General features: G+C 52.0%; 1 protein-coding gene across 5 annotated transcripts in view; it reads right to left on the bottom strand.

Moving 5' to 3' along the window:
- Positions 1–14,413, bottom strand: part of RORC (RAR related orphan receptor C) — a 34,466-nt gene extending 20,053 nt beyond the window's left edge. For 4 of the 5 annotated variants that reach the window (XM_016191511.2, XM_016191512.2, XM_060201691.1 and 1 more), the window contains exons 1-2: positions 14,322–14,413; positions 10,057–10,086 (exon numbers count right to left, since the gene is read on the bottom strand). In XM_016191511.2, coding sequence (XP_016046997.2) covers positions 10,057–10,086; positions 14,322–14,361 — 70 coding nt within the window. In that variant the 5' untranslated portion in view covers positions 14,362–14,413. Of the gene's footprint in view, positions 1–10,056; positions 10,087–14,321 lie in introns of those variants that run through there. The other variant, XM_060201692.1, reaches the window with a different exon arrangement.
- Between the last annotated feature and the right edge of the window lie 1,044 nt (positions 14,414–15,457).

The following is a 15,457-nucleotide window of genomic DNA, read 5'->3' as shown; positions in this document are numbered from 1 at the left end:
CTATTGCCATCAGGCTTAGTGCCTACATGACAAACCTACCACTCCCAGCTGTTATTTTATTTTATTTTATTTTATTTTTTTTATTTGATAGGACAGAAAGAGATTGAGAAGGAAGAGGGAGGTATAGCCGGGGTGGGGGGAGGAGAGACCTGCAGCACTGCTTCACTGCTCATGAAGCTTCCCCCCTGCAGGTTGGACCTGGGGTTTGAACCCAGGTTGCTGTACATGGTAACACACACTCAACTGGGAGTGCCACTGCCTGGCCCCGAGTCAACTCTTTCCACTGTTACACAAGGGCAGTGTGATTCCATCGATGTTCCCAATGGAACACCTCTGCACTTCCCATATTTTCCCCCTATTTTTATTTATTTTATTAATTTTTTCCCTTTTAAGATAGAAACAGAGAAGGAGAGAAGGAAAAACAGAGAGAAGTGACATCACAGCACCAGGCATGCTTAGTGCTCCCATGTGGTGCTGGGGATTCAAACCTGGGTCCTCCAGCTTGGCAACATGTGTGCTCTATCAGGGAAGTCACCTCCTGGCCCCTATAACTAGCTCTAGCCTCTTCCCCAGCCCTTCCCTTGTGTTGCCCCCTCCCCCACTCCATCCCTGTGGTATCTCTTCTGTGACCCTCAGCCCAGAGAGGGGAGAAACCAACATGGGTCACCTAAAAAAGTAAGAGGAGGGAGACTAGGCCAAGCCACAGTGAGAACTGGCTGGGGCTCCAGCCCAGCCTTCGACCACAGTCCTCCCTGCCTCTGCCCCTCTCCCAGAGCCACATCCGTGTGCGTGTGTGTGTTGACCAAGTGGCTGACCCAGACATGGACCTGTCCTCCTGACCTGTTGGCTCAGGGCCCTGACGGCACTGCTGCCTCCTCCAGGACCATGTGGCCAGCTCAGGACCCCCTCCACACAGGCCTGTGCTTAGGAGACACCAGGGCCCTTGCTTCCCAACCCAGCAATAGGAATACACAAGGAGACAGGTGCCTAGAATCAGAGGACCCTAGAGCTGGAGACCAGGCCTCCATAGACTTGGAGCTCAAGAGACCACAAACTTCCAACCCTGTAAGAAACAGAGACTACAAGCCAGATGCCAGGCCCTCTTCAGCCCCTTCCCTGTGACTGCCACACCCCTGTGATGCCATGGGCCCCAAACCTCAGAAAGAAAGTCCGGGCCCTTTTAGAATCTTGCTTGTGGAGGAAGGGAGGGGTGAGGGGGACAAACGGGAAGGGGATGGAGGGAGTTGGTGTGAGTGAACAGGAGCTAAGAAAACATTCAGGGAACCTCACCTTCAAAACCTGAAGCCAGCAGGTGGTGGGAACCCAGGTTGAGGGGTGGGGTGAGTAATCATAATCACAGGATTACTCAAACGGCTGCCCGGGAGCCCAGTCTGCCAGGAACTCACCATTACATGCCTGCAGGTGCCAGGAACTTGAACCCAGCAAGGCTGGGAACCTCTGGGCTGGCCCCCAGCAGCCACACCACTAAGAGATGGCTAATGCTGTTCCTCTCTTCCCACACCCCTCCAAATAGACAGTATTTCCAAGCAGTTCCAGAAGGAGAGGGAAAGTCCTGTGGGCCACAGACCTCTGATAATTTGTTCTTTTTCTTCTTATTAGTATTTTTGATTCTTTTGACCAGAGCACTGCTCAGCTCTGGCTGATGGTGGTTCTGGGGATTGAACCTGGAACTTCTTAGGCACGGAAGGCTGGTACACAACTATTACACTGCTTGCTCAGTCCCGAACCTTCATTCTGTTCCTGTCCTAAGAGGAAATACAGCTTTGCAGAGGGATCCCTGGGGAGCTCCCTGAGTGAGAAAACACTTCTGGGCAGACCCAGAAGTCTGTCCCCCTCCCTCCCACCTCCTCTAATCTCACCCTCCACACAGCTGTGCGATTGATTCATTGATAGTGCTCTCTGAATGCCTGGAGCCTGGCCCCATGCCACCATAGGAAGCTCGCTCTGGGCCCTGTCCAGGTGCCCTGTGCCACAGAGAGGAAGTGGTAGAGCAACCTGGGTGGGGGGAGCTTTCTTCCCAGCCCCCAGAGCCACCGCAGCCTGGGGGAGGCGAGTTCAGGTGGAGGCGCCTGCTGGGGTCCTCACCTCTTGCTGGTGCACTGCTAGTCTAGAGCTGGGCACTGTCCCTGCTCTCCCTCTGCCCTTTTCTCCAGTGGGTGTTGGTCAAGGGTCAAGGTAGCTATCAGCTTGGCTCAGTTCAAACTCTGGGTCAGAGTTTACACACACTTTTCTTCTTCTCTTTCTCTGCCATCAGAGTTATTACTGAGACTATGTGCTTGCCCATTTCTACTATTCCTTGTGGCCATGTTTTTAAAAAGACATACAGAGGTGAGACATTGCAGCACTGCTCCACTACTCAAGAAGTTTCCTCCTCTGCAGATGCTCCCAAGTGACGGCTAGGACCTAGAACCCAGGTCCTCATGCACAGTACTGTGTGTGCTCTGCCAGGTGAACCACACACACACTCAGCCCCCTACACACACTCTTCATGGCTAGTCACACCTCAGTGCTGGGGAGCACTGAACTCTTGTGAGGTGCCCCTGTGCAGGAGAGATGACTAAGTCAGAGGTGGGGTGGGGCATAGCCTCATTAGGGTTCCCTAGCCAAAGTCCCAGACCTGGCTTGGGAACTTCAGTCTCTCTGCTACTTGGAAACCACTGTCTTCACTAGCTCTGTACCTCTCGGGACCTGCTGTTCACTTGCTTGGAGAAACAAAAGGGCTGGTCAGAGGGAACACCCCTGGAGTGAGGGGGCCATGGTAGGGAAGGGCTCTGGGAAGGCACCCAGGACATCAAAGCCAAGACTCCTGGTTGGCAAACAGCTTAAAGAAATTTCTCCTCCATTTCTTGGGGGTAAAGCCCCCAAAGAGGAACAGCTCACCCAGACAGACCCAGCTGTGAGCTTGGGACTCCCCTAGAAGACCATAGCTTCTTGGAGGGGAACATGGACTGCCTTTCTCATAGCCTGGTGGGGCCTCTATGCAGAGATGAGTGAGACAGAGAGAGGGATGTATCCCTTCTCTTAACCCAGGGTCCCTAGTCCCCATACTCCAATGCTTAGTCCCTTTCCTCACTCAGACTACAGCTCCAGAGGTCCCCCATGTGCCCCAGCCTGTTGCCAACCTCCCACCTTTCTTAGCCAGTTCCTGCAGCTTCTGCAAACCTAGAGGCCATGAGGCAAGGGGTGGAGACATGGGGGTACCACCACTGGGGAACCAATGGTGGGAACGGTGGGAGAGGGTCAGGAGAGAGGCCAGGGAGATCTCTATTCCCAGTCCCCCAGAGTGACAATTTTTCTGCTGAAACACCGGGATCCCAGGGCTGAGGAAGTCAGAGACACTCAAGCTCAGGTGGGCGAGGGAGAGTCTGGGGTTTTGAAAAGCTACCAAAGACAGCCAGTCACCTGAAACTCCCTCTGGGTGCCCCCGCCACCCCCGCAGTCTGGGACTTGAGAAAGGAGGGGAAATAAAAGAATTGAGAGAAAACAACAGGGGTGAATGGGGGGGATGCTTAGCGAGGGAATGAATCACCAGGAGGAAGCACAGTGGTGGGCTCCCCTACAATCATGGGTGGCCTTCCCTTCCTCTTGGGGGCAGCTGTTTTTTAGGGGACCCCAGAAAGAGCTTAGTTCTGACCCTGCCATTCTGTGCCTCAACTCCTTTCTCCCCACAGGTGTCTCCATGCTTTTTGGGAGCAGAACCCTGAAAAGTGGAGAGGAGAATCAGGGATGATGGCAAGCTGGACCAAGCTCCCCTTGCTACCTTCCTTCCCTGGAAAGTGTTTGGGAAAGTCCCTGCCCAAGTGAGTCAGGGGCACAATGGAGAGGGCAGGGGAGAGGGGGTGAGCCTGAAAGGCCTGCATTCCTCCACTCCTAGCACCTCACCCAGACTGGTGTTGAGATTCCTGTTAGATCTAAGGAAGGGGGGTATCAATATCTGTCTGTCTGTCTGCCTACCTACTTTTTAAACCAGAGCACTGCTCAGCTCTGGCTTATGATGGTGCTGAGGACTGAACCTGAGATCTGAGAGCTTCTGGCACTATCATGATGCTGTCTCGCTGGCCTGAGGTGATCTGAGCTCTCAGGCCTGGAGGTGATGTGGGCATCTTCTTTCCTGTCCACCTCCCCAGCCAGGCCACTCTGCTCATGAGCCTCCTCTTTCAGGCTGACTGGCTGGTGAGGCTTTCTGTCTCCAGGACACTTCCTGTCTGCTTCCAAGTTTCAACAGCAGGGTGTCTTTCCCATCCCCTCAGAATCTTTAAGGACCCTGCCTCCTCCTCTGCCTTCCTGGGCCTGACTGGAAGCTCAGTGCCCCTGTAGTCCTCCGTCCTCTGCTGCTGCATCTTCTCTCTCCCACTTCTCTCCCCTGGTTGTGTGCTTTCTTTCCTGTGCACTCTGCTTCTGTTTCCTGGGCCTTCCCCCTGCCTCGTCTGGGCTCTGCTGGTGATTCTTCAGCTCCATCTGGGCACCGTTTTATCCCTGTGTCTTTCCTATATGTACCCTTTGAGCTTGGCCTCAGCATTTCTACCTCCCTTTTTGAAAACATTTATTTATTATTTTTAATCTGGTAGGATAGAAACTGAGAATGGTAGAGGAAATAGTGCGGAAGAGTGAGAAAGACACCTGCAGCAATGTTTCACTACTCTTGTTTTCCCCCCTGCAGGTGGGGATTGGGGGCTTGAACTTGGGTCCTTGCACATGGTAACATGTACGCTCAACTGGATACCACTACCCAACCCGTATCTCTCGCTCTCTCTTTTAAAAACTTATTAATGTGGGAGAGAAAGAGAGAAACAGAGCATCACTCTGGCACATGCAATAATAAGAATTGAACCAGGGACCTCATGCACATGAATCCATTACTCTACCCACTGTGTCACTTCCTGCGCCTGCTTCTCTGTACATTTCTAGGCTTGCCCCTGCCCTATGTGTCTAGTCCTCAGTCATTGGGTGTATCACTCTTCCAGGTCCCCAGGGTTCTGCTTTGCTCCAGCCCAGGTCAGGGCACTTGGTGGGGTCAAGTGGAGTGGGTCAGATTACCAGGCACTGTGATACACCAGGGACAGACAGGTCAAGTGAGAAAAGCCAATGGCATCAAATCAAAGGAGGTAAATAGCTCAGTTGAGAGAGTATCAGCCTTGCATGTCTGAGGTTCCTGGTTCAATTCCTAGCACACAGGTATCAGAGTGATGTTCTGCCTTCTCTCTCTTTTGTGAAGTTCTCTCTTTTATAGGTAACACATAAAATGAAAGGAAAGAAGGAAGGAAGAAAGGAAGAAAAAGAAAGAAAGAAGGAAGGAAGGAAAGAAGGAAAGAAGGAAGGAAGAAGAAACTAGTGGCCTCAAGTCCCAGACTATGGAGGTGCCTTTCCTATAGACCATCCTGGTGTGTGTGTGTGTGTGTGTGTGTGTGTGTGTGTGTGTGTGTGTGTGTGTCCCAACCAGAACTGAGGATTCCTGCTCTTGCCAGGCATGCAAATATACCCAATCATGCTTCTCAGGGTGGATTTGCTGATTTGGGACCATTGGCCACTGTCTCTTTTTCTTTCCCTCCTTCATTCTTTCCATCACCTCTCTCTCTCTCTCTCTCTCTCTTTCTCTCTCTCTTTTCTTTCTTTTCTCCCAGAACACTGCTCAGCTCTGGCTTATGGTGGTCTGGGGATTCAAGCCAAGACTTTGGAGATTCAGGCATGAATTCTTTTACATAACCATGACCATTAGGCCATTTCACTGTCATGGGCCATTTTAGCAGAGACCAGTTTGCCAACCTTCACTGCTGTGGGAAAAACTTAAAAGGGAAGTCGAAGCACTGAGGGCCCCTCTTCCTTTGGGATGTGTTGGTCTCCTCCTTTCTCACCCAACTCAGCAACAACATCGCCTCTGGGGTCTCCTGCCTCCAAGTGTGGAGGCCAAGTCTTTCCCTTTCTTGGCTTCTTCCTCCCCTCCCCAGAGGGAAAGCTGATTTTCCTCCACTACCATTGAGGCACCTAACCTAACCTTTCTCCTTTTTTCCTGGTCTCTCAGGATGGGGAGGAGCCTCTCTAAAGTAGGTTTTGTTTTCAAATTCTGCTTTGTTGATTTACTAACAAGAGGGCTTGAGCCCAAGGAGTTGCCTCAGGGTATGCACATGGCAAGTGAATGTGTGTATGGGGGTTGGGGTTGGGTGGGGAGGGATTGGCAGTAGCACCATTTCATCAGCATCTTGCCCCATGGGTCTTTCCAGAAACCAATATGGCCTTTTTTCGAAGGCTTGTGGGAAGACCCCAAGATGGGGTTGGGGCCACCTCAGGCCACAGGCTTCCCTTTTCCTGCTCAGCCCCACAACCTGTGAGCTAGTCCAGGTTCCTTGTGTGCCTACTTCCGCTGTACTAGAAGGGACAGTGACCCCAGAGTCTGCCCACCAGCTTTTGGCCCAGCATTACAAGCCAGGGTGGGAACAGGCCTAAAAATTTGAGCTTCCCTATCCACGGATTGTTGTAATTCCTTTGCTCAGGTGGATGAATGGGCCTGAGACAGATACACACACACACACACACACAACACACACACACACACACACACACACACACACACACTCACACCCCTGGCTACATTCCATTAGGCCCTCCATCCCTGAAAGCATGGTGGCTCTGAGCTCTGCCCTCTGTCCCCCTCACCACCTGCTGTCTTTGCATTATTCCCACTGTCCTGCCACTTCAGGGCACATACTGGTATCCTCTGTCTCCCCCTTGTTCGCCCATTTTCAGGTAGGGTGGAGTCAGGAGGGGAGCACTGTAGCGAAGGAGGCCTCCTGTTCAGAACCATCCTCCAGCTCCCACTGCTGTGGCTTCCTCAGGATCCAATCTCTTTCTGTAGAACGGAGGTACAGCACCCCATGCACACTTGGGACCCCCTCGCCAGTCCTATGACTGTTTTAAGAGAACTGCCTGGGACATGACATGCCAGGTCCCCTACCCACCTCCCAGCAGACTCTGATCTTGACCTGGGCTCACCCTTCCAGGCAAGGGCTCTTGCAAAAGTTCCCAAGACATTTCTCCTTCCAGAGGGTCCCTGGGACCGCAGGAGCCAGGATGCCCCACTCCAGGCACCCCCATTCACTTACTTCTCATGTTTGAGCTGCAGCTTTGGAGTCTTTCTCAGCAGGGGGTGGTTCTAGCACCCACAGCAGGGACGGGTGCAGCTGACAGTGGGGCAGCAGGGAAGCCCTCTCAGCAGAGCCTCAGCCCACCGTTCTACACCTAGCTCTCCCCTAGAGCTTCTGGGTTGGAGGGGGTGTGTGTGTGTGTAAGCTCCCGCACTACGCAGGTGGCCCAGAGACAAACCCCCAACTCCACTCCCCCCCACCCCCCTGGGGTGCAGCTAGTAGGATAACAAGCACCCCACGTGGCCAATCTGGGCCAGGGGCAGGGTGTGAGGGGCGGGGCAGCCAGTGGCAGGGGGCGTTGGAAAATTCCAAAACCACAGGCGACAACCACTGGCGGTAGAAGCTGTTTCCACCCGCCAGGGTAGCTCTGGCTGGGGAGCCCAGTGGAACTCACATCAGCCCGGTCAGATTCCAGAGCTCCCAGGATCTTGCTTCCCCCTCACCCCCCCCCCCCCCCCCCCCGTGCAGGGCAAGCAACTCCAGTCACAGAGAGGGAGGGAAGTCCCAGGGTGTCTGCCTGTGCCACCAAGACTCTGTGGATTGCCAACAGGGCACTGTCCCCACTACCCACCAAGTTCACCTCCACCCCAACACACGCTGAGCTATCGGATGAGTGACAGCAGTAGCGGTCATAGCCATCAGACAGAGTCTGTGATCTGCTGGAAGGGTTAGTCCATCAGAAATGTCCCCAGGAGTGGCTAAGAAAATGGCTCAGCTGGTAGAACATGGGACATGCATGCCTGAGGCTACTGGTTCAATCCCTGACTGTATATGTGGAGTGGTGCTCTGTTCTCTCTTGCTTTGTCTCATGTGAAACTCTCTCTTATGTATAAATAAACTAAACTTTAAAAATAAAGAAAGAAAGGGACTAGGGAAGCAACACAGTAACTGAGGTCCTGAATTTGTCTCCTGAAGTCACCTGTGCCAGAGTGATGCTCTGGTTCTCTCTCCCCTTCCTCTCTCAAACACGAATAAATTAAAAGAATTAAAAATAAAGAAAAGTTCTAAAGAATCAAACTGCTAGGCTTGGAATGCAGAGGAAGAAAATAATAATAATGCATAATAGTAGTAGTAACAAGAGTAACACTAATATCGCATTCCCCAAGTGATCCCATGTTTTCCTGTAGAGTAATCCTCACAAAATACTTTATAAAGTAGGTGCCATTATCCCCATCTTAAGTTTGAGGAAAACGAGAGAGTGGTTAAGTAATGGACCCAAAGTCACACAGCTAGTAAGAAGTGGGGTCCAGATTCAAATCTAGGCAGTTTGGTCCTAGATTTCACTTGAGGGAGGGGGATGCTTTTCTCCACTCAAGTCTATTTATCATTTTTATTATTATATTATTATTTTTTATTCTTCAACAGAGCACTGCTCAGTTCTGGCTCATGGTTGTTCTGGGAGTTGAACCTAGGACATTTGATGTCTCAGGCATGAAAGTATTTTGCATAACCATTACTCTGTCTCCCCGCCCTCAGGTCTGCTCTTGAAGGAGTCAGCCTGAACAGTCTCTTGGTGAGGAAGTTTCTTGGTCTGGGGGGTCATGCTAACAAGGCACCCCATTTCGGAAGTCCGCTCAGCCCAGTGCCTGCTCTGTGGGGTACCTCAGCGGCTCTGAAAGCCCCTCTTCCCCCCCCCACATCTGGGCTGTGGGTCCCCTCCCCCGCTGGCGGCTGTCACTCCCAGCCCCCTTTCCTCCCCAGCGTTTCCGCGGGGCCCTGTGGCTGTACGCGGTGAGGCTGGGCTAGGATTGTGCTGAGAAAGCAACCCCCTCAGGGAGGGTGCAACGTCCTGGATGGCCCCCGTCCCTGCCTGCCCATCTCAGGATGCAGCAGGGGGGGGGGGTGCTGTCGCCTTTGCAGCTGGGATGACTCTAGAAGTGTTGGTGGGCAGTTTAAGGGAAGGCATGGAGACCTGCCCTGTCCTTTCCAGATCCAGGGTAGTCCCCATGCTCAGGGAGGCATGCTCCACAGCGCCCCCAAGTGCCAAGGGCACGCACCGCCCCCATGGGATCTAAGCCCTGGGACTGAGGTAAGTGTGTGTGTGCTTTTTCGGGGTGGGGCAGCCTCTCCCCCAAACTAAGAGGAACAGGATGCTGATTCGCTAGGCTCCACGGGGGCGTCCTCCGGAACTCTAACCTTCTCACTTCTCTACTGTTGCTTCACTGCAGGGGGTAGGAGGGGAGGTCCTGGACACAAAGTGTCCTTGTCACTGTGTCTCCCACAGAGGCTTGCCCCTTCCCCCGTCCCCCCTCCCCTGGCTCAGCCCGTGGGCTTGTTCACACCTCAGGATGTGTTAACCACAGATGAACACCAGACCTGTTCCTGCCACCGCAAGGCTTGCTTCAGACTCCCTAATCCCTAGGCCATCCCTGTACTTCTTGGTTCCCTGCTCTTTTTTTTTTTTTTTTTTTTTTTTTGTCACCAGGGTTATTGCTGGGGCTTTATGCATGTACACCTCCACTATACTGGGCAGTTCCCCCAGTATAGGAGGAACTATTTTTTTATAGGAGGTAGGAGATAAAGAGATAGATGAAGGGAGAGACAGAGAGAAAGACACATCAGGACACTGCTTCATCACTACCCCCCCCCCCCCCACCGCAGACACTAGCTCCCAGTGGTGGCCAGGGACTCCAACCCTGGTCCTGCCTTGCATTAGGTAATGTGTGCGCTCTATAGGCTGAGCCACCTGCCAGTACAATTACTTTCTCCTACTGTTACCCTGATCTTGAGGTTCCCCCCTTCTCTGGACTCCCCCTCTGCTTCTTGTTTCTCTACTGCTCCATCCCTCCCCTGTCCTGGCTCTTCATGCCTGTGTGCCTCTGTTTTGCATCCCTCCCACAGCCCTTGAGGATCCCCTGCCCCAGCTCCTTAAACTTGCCCCTGCATCCCAACTCACAGGTGTGGGTCCTCTTCGCAGTCAGAAGCTCTGTAAAGAGAACGTGGGGGTTAGGGCCACGTGGGGGTTAGCTGGGAATTTCTGGGACCCACTAACCCTCCCCCCTCTCCACTGCTCCCTAGCAGCACTTTGTGTTAGAGAAGGTGGGTCCACCCCTTCGTAGTCACCTTGATCTCCTTTCCTCTCTGTCTGACAGTCACATGGGTCCTCTTCTGAGTCCTCAGAAGTGCCAGGCTCTGGGAGCTGGGGAAATAACTCAGTTGGTAGAGCCATGGGACTTGCATGTCTGAGGCTCCCAGTTTCATTCCTGGTGCAGCATGTACCAGAGTAATGCCCTGGCTTATTTCTTTTTCTCATGTGGGTATACTTCTCTCTCTTTCTCATGTGAGACTTTCTCTCTCTCTCTCTCTCTCTCACACACACACACCCTTTTCTTTATAGAGGTAGGGAGAAACTGAGAGGGAAAGGGGAGGTTAAAAGGGGAGAAAGACACCTGCATCACTGCTTCATCACACACAAAGCTTCCCCCATACAGGTGGGAACAGAACGTTGAACCTAGGTCCTGGTACATGGTAACACATATGCTCGGCCCTTGTCATATTTATTTGTCTGTTTTATAATAAAATTTATTTATTTCCTCCAGGGCTTCCCAAGCCCAGCTCCTGGGTTTTGTGCTTGAATAATTTCATTACTTCTGGAAGATGCCTTAAATTTTTTTTTCCTGGGAGTCGGGCGGTAGCACAGTGGGATAAGGGCAGGTGTTGTAAAACACAAGGACTGTCATAAGGATCCCAGTTCGAGCCCCAGTCTCCCCACCTGCAGGGGAGTTGCTTCACAGGCAGTGAAGCAGGTCTGCATGTGTCTATCTTTCTCTCCCCCTCTCTGTCGTCCCCTCCTCTCTCCATTTCTCTCTGTTCTATCCAACAATGATGACATCAATAACAACAATAATAACTATAGCAATAAAACAAGGGCAATAAAATGGAATAAATAAATATTAAAAAAAATTTTCCCCAGAAAACAAGATCAGAAGAGAAAACACAAGTAGAACCTGAACTGGAGTTGGCATGTTGCACCGAAGGACTCTGGGGTGGTTGGGGGAGGGGAGTACAGGTCTTGGACAAGGATGTCAGAAGACCTAGTGAGGATTGTACTGTTATGTGGAAAACTGAGAAATGTTATGCATATACAAACTATTGTGTTCGCTGTCAACTGTAAAATATCAGTCCCCAATAAAGAAATTTAAAAAGTTTTTCCCCCAGAAATGTTATGCATGTACAAACTATTGTATTTACTATCGACTGTAAAACAATTAATCTCCAATAAAGAAATTTTTAAAAATTCTCCTTCAGATAAAGGGTGAGAGACAGAGACGGAGAAAGAGAGACCACAGTGCTGCTCCACCACTAGTGAAACTTGTCCCATGCAGGTGCTCCCATGTGGTGAATATTAAAGACCAGAGGAAAAATAATTGCCAGCTCCTTACACCAAGCCATTCCTTCTACCCTATCAGCTTTCCCCCATCCCCTTAGTCTAGTCAATTTCTCCTGGACCCTCAAACTCCAGACTGTGCCTCTTTCTTGAAGATGAGTACACTGTCCTCTACCCTTGAGCTCACATTCACCAAGCCTTGCCTTGATTTCCTTACACTTCCCACCTTCCCCAACTACTGTGAGTGTGTCTTATGTCCACTAAATGGGACTTTGCAAGTCCTGTGAAGTAGGGATTATGTCTGGCTTTGCTTATCTTGTCACCCCTCAGCCATCTGCTTTTCCTTGCCCATTAGACGTGTGCTGCACATAGCCTGGGAGGAGGCACAGTGTATAAAGCATTGGATTCTCAAGCATGTGGTCCTGAGTTCCATCCCTGGCACTGCATGTGCCAGAATGATGCTCTGATTCTCTCTTCTTCACTATCTTCTCTCTCTCTCATGAATAAATAAATAAATAAATATCTTAAAAAATAGGCCTTGGGATTCAGGCAGTAGCACAGCGGGTTATGTGCATGTGGCACAAAGCGCAAGGACCGGCATAAGGACCCCGGTTTGAACCCCCGCTCCCCACCAGCAGGGGAGTCGCTTCACAGACAGTGAAGCAGGTCTGCAGGTGTCTGTCTTTCTCTCCCCTTCTCTGTCTTCCCCTCCTCTCTCCATTTCTCTCTGTCCTATCTATCAACAATGACATCAATAACAACAACAATAATAGCTACAACAACAGTAAAAAGACAACAAGGGCAACAAAAGGGAAAATAAATAAAATTTTAAAAAGTTTTTTTAAGAAATAGACCTGCACAGTACATGGAGACAGAGTTGATGCTTCTCATGGCTGATTTGTGCCTCACAGTACCAGGCAATTTCCTGAGCTGTGATGTTGAGAGTAGGGTGGTGAGGACACTTGGGAGGAGTCAGGCCAGCTCCACATCTCCACTGACTTGGCAGCTTGAGGAAGACCTTCCTTCCTTTCTGCTTCTGCAGAAGGCTGGCCCATTTGGAGGGTGGGTGGGCAGGAGTGGTAAAGGTGGGTTGATGTGGGTGGGCAGGGATATGGAAGTGGGGGGCTGGCAGTTGGTGATGGGGAAAGCTTTAGCTAGCACATTGCTGGGGGTTCATTCATTCGTTCAGTCCTCATCAAATGCATCATGGTTAGCATTTTTTTTTCTTCTCTATAACTGATCTCTGGCTTAGATTGGTGTGGGGGATTGAACCTGGGGCCTCAGGTATGACAACCTTTTGCATAACTATTATGGTTTCTCCCTCACCCAGTTTATTATTTTTTAAATGATAGCTATAGAAAAAAAAAAGAAAGAAGGAGAGAGAGAGAGAAAGAGAGAGAGAGAAAGAGAGAGAGAGAGAGAGACTTCTGGTGGCGCTGGGGACTGAGTCACTTGTATATTGCTATCTCCCCAGCCCTGTTAGCATTTATGAAACACCTATTAAGGGGACTCTGGGAGTGGCTTTACTCCCTGTCAGCCCCCCCTACAGAGTTCATCGCCCCCTCCTCCCGTCGAGGTCCCCTAACTACGGTAGTGGCCTGGTACCCCCACCCCCACTCCCCACAGGCTATCCTGCCTGGCAGACGCTCCCCACCCACCCGCAGGCTTCCTGCACTGGCTGGGTGGGGTGAGTGGAGTCCCCAACTTGCCTTAGTGGGTGGGGTGAAGGAGCCCTGCTGGCAGAGGGCGTGGCCCCATCCAGCACCCCCTCCTGCCCACAGCCCACCCAGCCTCCCTGGCCTCACCCAGCTTCCTCCCTGACATGGCACTACACTGGCTTACAGTCTTGCACTGCAGAGTGGCTCTGGGGTGGAGGTGTTGGGGAAGGGGGTCCTCTGGCAGCAGGGAGCTCTCTTTCCAGCAGGGAGCACTGGTGTGGGCAGCTCTGACTCCAGGCTGCCCCCCGCCCCCCCCAGGACTGGCACTGCAAGGGCTCTGCAGAAATGCAGTTCAGTGGCCTAGGAGGCCGTGCAGTGGACAAAGCTTTTGACTCTTACAGGTGAGATCCCAAGTTTGATCCCTGGTATCACATGTGCCAGCGAAATGCTCTGGTTCTCTCATTAATAAATAATAATTATTTTAAAAGGCAGGGTAGGCTCTTCTATTAATGAATGAGCAGAGAAGGGGGCCCAGCCTTCCAGCCCTTGCAGATCTGGGTCCCAGCCAACTGAACTGTCTCAGAGAGTCAGCAGTAGCCTTCCTACCTTTTCCCAGGGGCCCTCACACTCTCCTTTCTTTCTTTCTTTCTTTCTTTCTTTCTTTCTTTCTTTCTTTCTTTCTTTCTTATTTATTTATTTTCCAGAGCCTGCAAATGTGATTTCACGGGTCCAGGCTGCTTTTTCTTGCAGATAGAGGGGAGGGGAGATACCACAGCTCTGGAACTTCCTCCCATGCCATAGTACCTCCCATGTGACGCTGGGGCTCGAACCTGGGTTGTGCACATGACAAGGCGTATGTCCTACCCAGTGAGCTATTTCATCTGCCATGGCCATGTGCTGGCCTTTCACCTTGCTCTTCTCCCATGAGCTCATATCACTGCTCTTCTGTCTCCTCACCTCTTTCTTCTCCCTTGAAGTGCCACCTCTCACATCCCTCCTCCACTCAATGCCTGTCCCTCTTTCTACTTCTCTCCTGCTTCTCTCCAGATTCATTCAGTCTCCCATGCCAACTCTTCTCTCGGTCCTCTCCACTCTCCTTCCCCCGGCTTCTTGTCCCTCTCCTCTGATCCCCACTCAGGCCTCTTCTGCCTTCCTGCAGGGGCGAGGGCCTCTTACCCTGTGAGGCTTGGTGCTCTCTCTGTGGGGCCCTGTCCATGAGCAACTCCCTGGGTGCCGTCCTTGCTGCCCTGGTTGCCCAGGAGGGCAGGGAGCAGGGCCCCAGGGAGGGAGGGAGGGAGGGAACACCTGGTCACCAGCAGGCAGGGAAAAGGAGTGGCTGGCAGAACATTCTGGCATAGAGAGGGGACCAGGGGACAGAGGGAGGGATGGAGTTTAGAGCCTCATGGGGAACAGGTGAGAGGAAGAGAATGATTGACCTTTCTTGCTCACCTACTATGTGCTGGACCCTTTCCCAGGAGCTTTACGTGAGCCCATAGTTTTATCAGTTTTATTCCAACCTCCGGTATCCACAGGAAGACAAATGTGACTATTCTGGGCTTCTCCAGACGCTGAGTGACCTCAGATCTCTGGTTTTTTTTTAAGGGCTTGCCCAAGGGCTCTGAATGATAAAGCTGTGATTTGAACCTAGGTCTTTTTGACCCACCTCAGCATTATGTGCTTTCTGACCCAAGATCAGGGGAGCTGTGAAGGGAGGGAAAGGATATATCTGAGGGGATGCTGCCTTTTCTCCTGGATGGTCATCATTTCTTGGCTCTTTCTGGCTGCCTTCCCTAGAGCTCCCTGCTGTCTCTCCAGCCTTCTGGCTGATGGTGCAACTGCTTTGCCATGTGTGCGACCCAGGTTTGAGCCTGGCCCCCACTGCACTGGAGAAAGCTTTGGTAATGTGGTCTCTTCCACTCTGCTGTCTGTTGTCTTCTTTTGGGGGGTGGTGGGGGTGGGAGGGCATATCTCAAAGGAGTGTTTGGTGACAGCGCAGCAGTGGGAAGGACAAGGACAGCAGAGGCAATGCACCATACTAGTTGGGGGAAGGAGTTAGCGGGCCCCCAAAGATGGGCTCTGTGGAGGACATTGGCACAAAACTCCCTGCTTCAATCTGTCCCCGTCCCCCCCCCCCCCCAGCAACTCTGGGTCCTAGGTTCCACCACTCTCCCACACAGCCTCAGCCCGAGTTTGATTAGCTGGGCCTGGCTCTGCTGGTTACCCAACAGGCTGGCTGGCAGGGGGCCAGGCTGCAGTGGGGAGGCTCCTTGGCACCTCCTCCCTCTTCTCCCAGCTGGTAAACAGCAGGGCAG

The sequence above is a fragment of the Erinaceus europaeus genome, chromosome 11, assembly GCF_950295315.1.
Source record: "Erinaceus europaeus chromosome 11, mEriEur2.1, whole genome shotgun sequence".
NCBI lineage: Eukaryota > Metazoa > Chordata > Mammalia > Eulipotyphla > Erinaceidae > Erinaceus > Erinaceus europaeus.
Note: the sequence above shows the minus strand (reverse complement) of the source record. Positions and strands in the feature narration are given on the sequence as shown.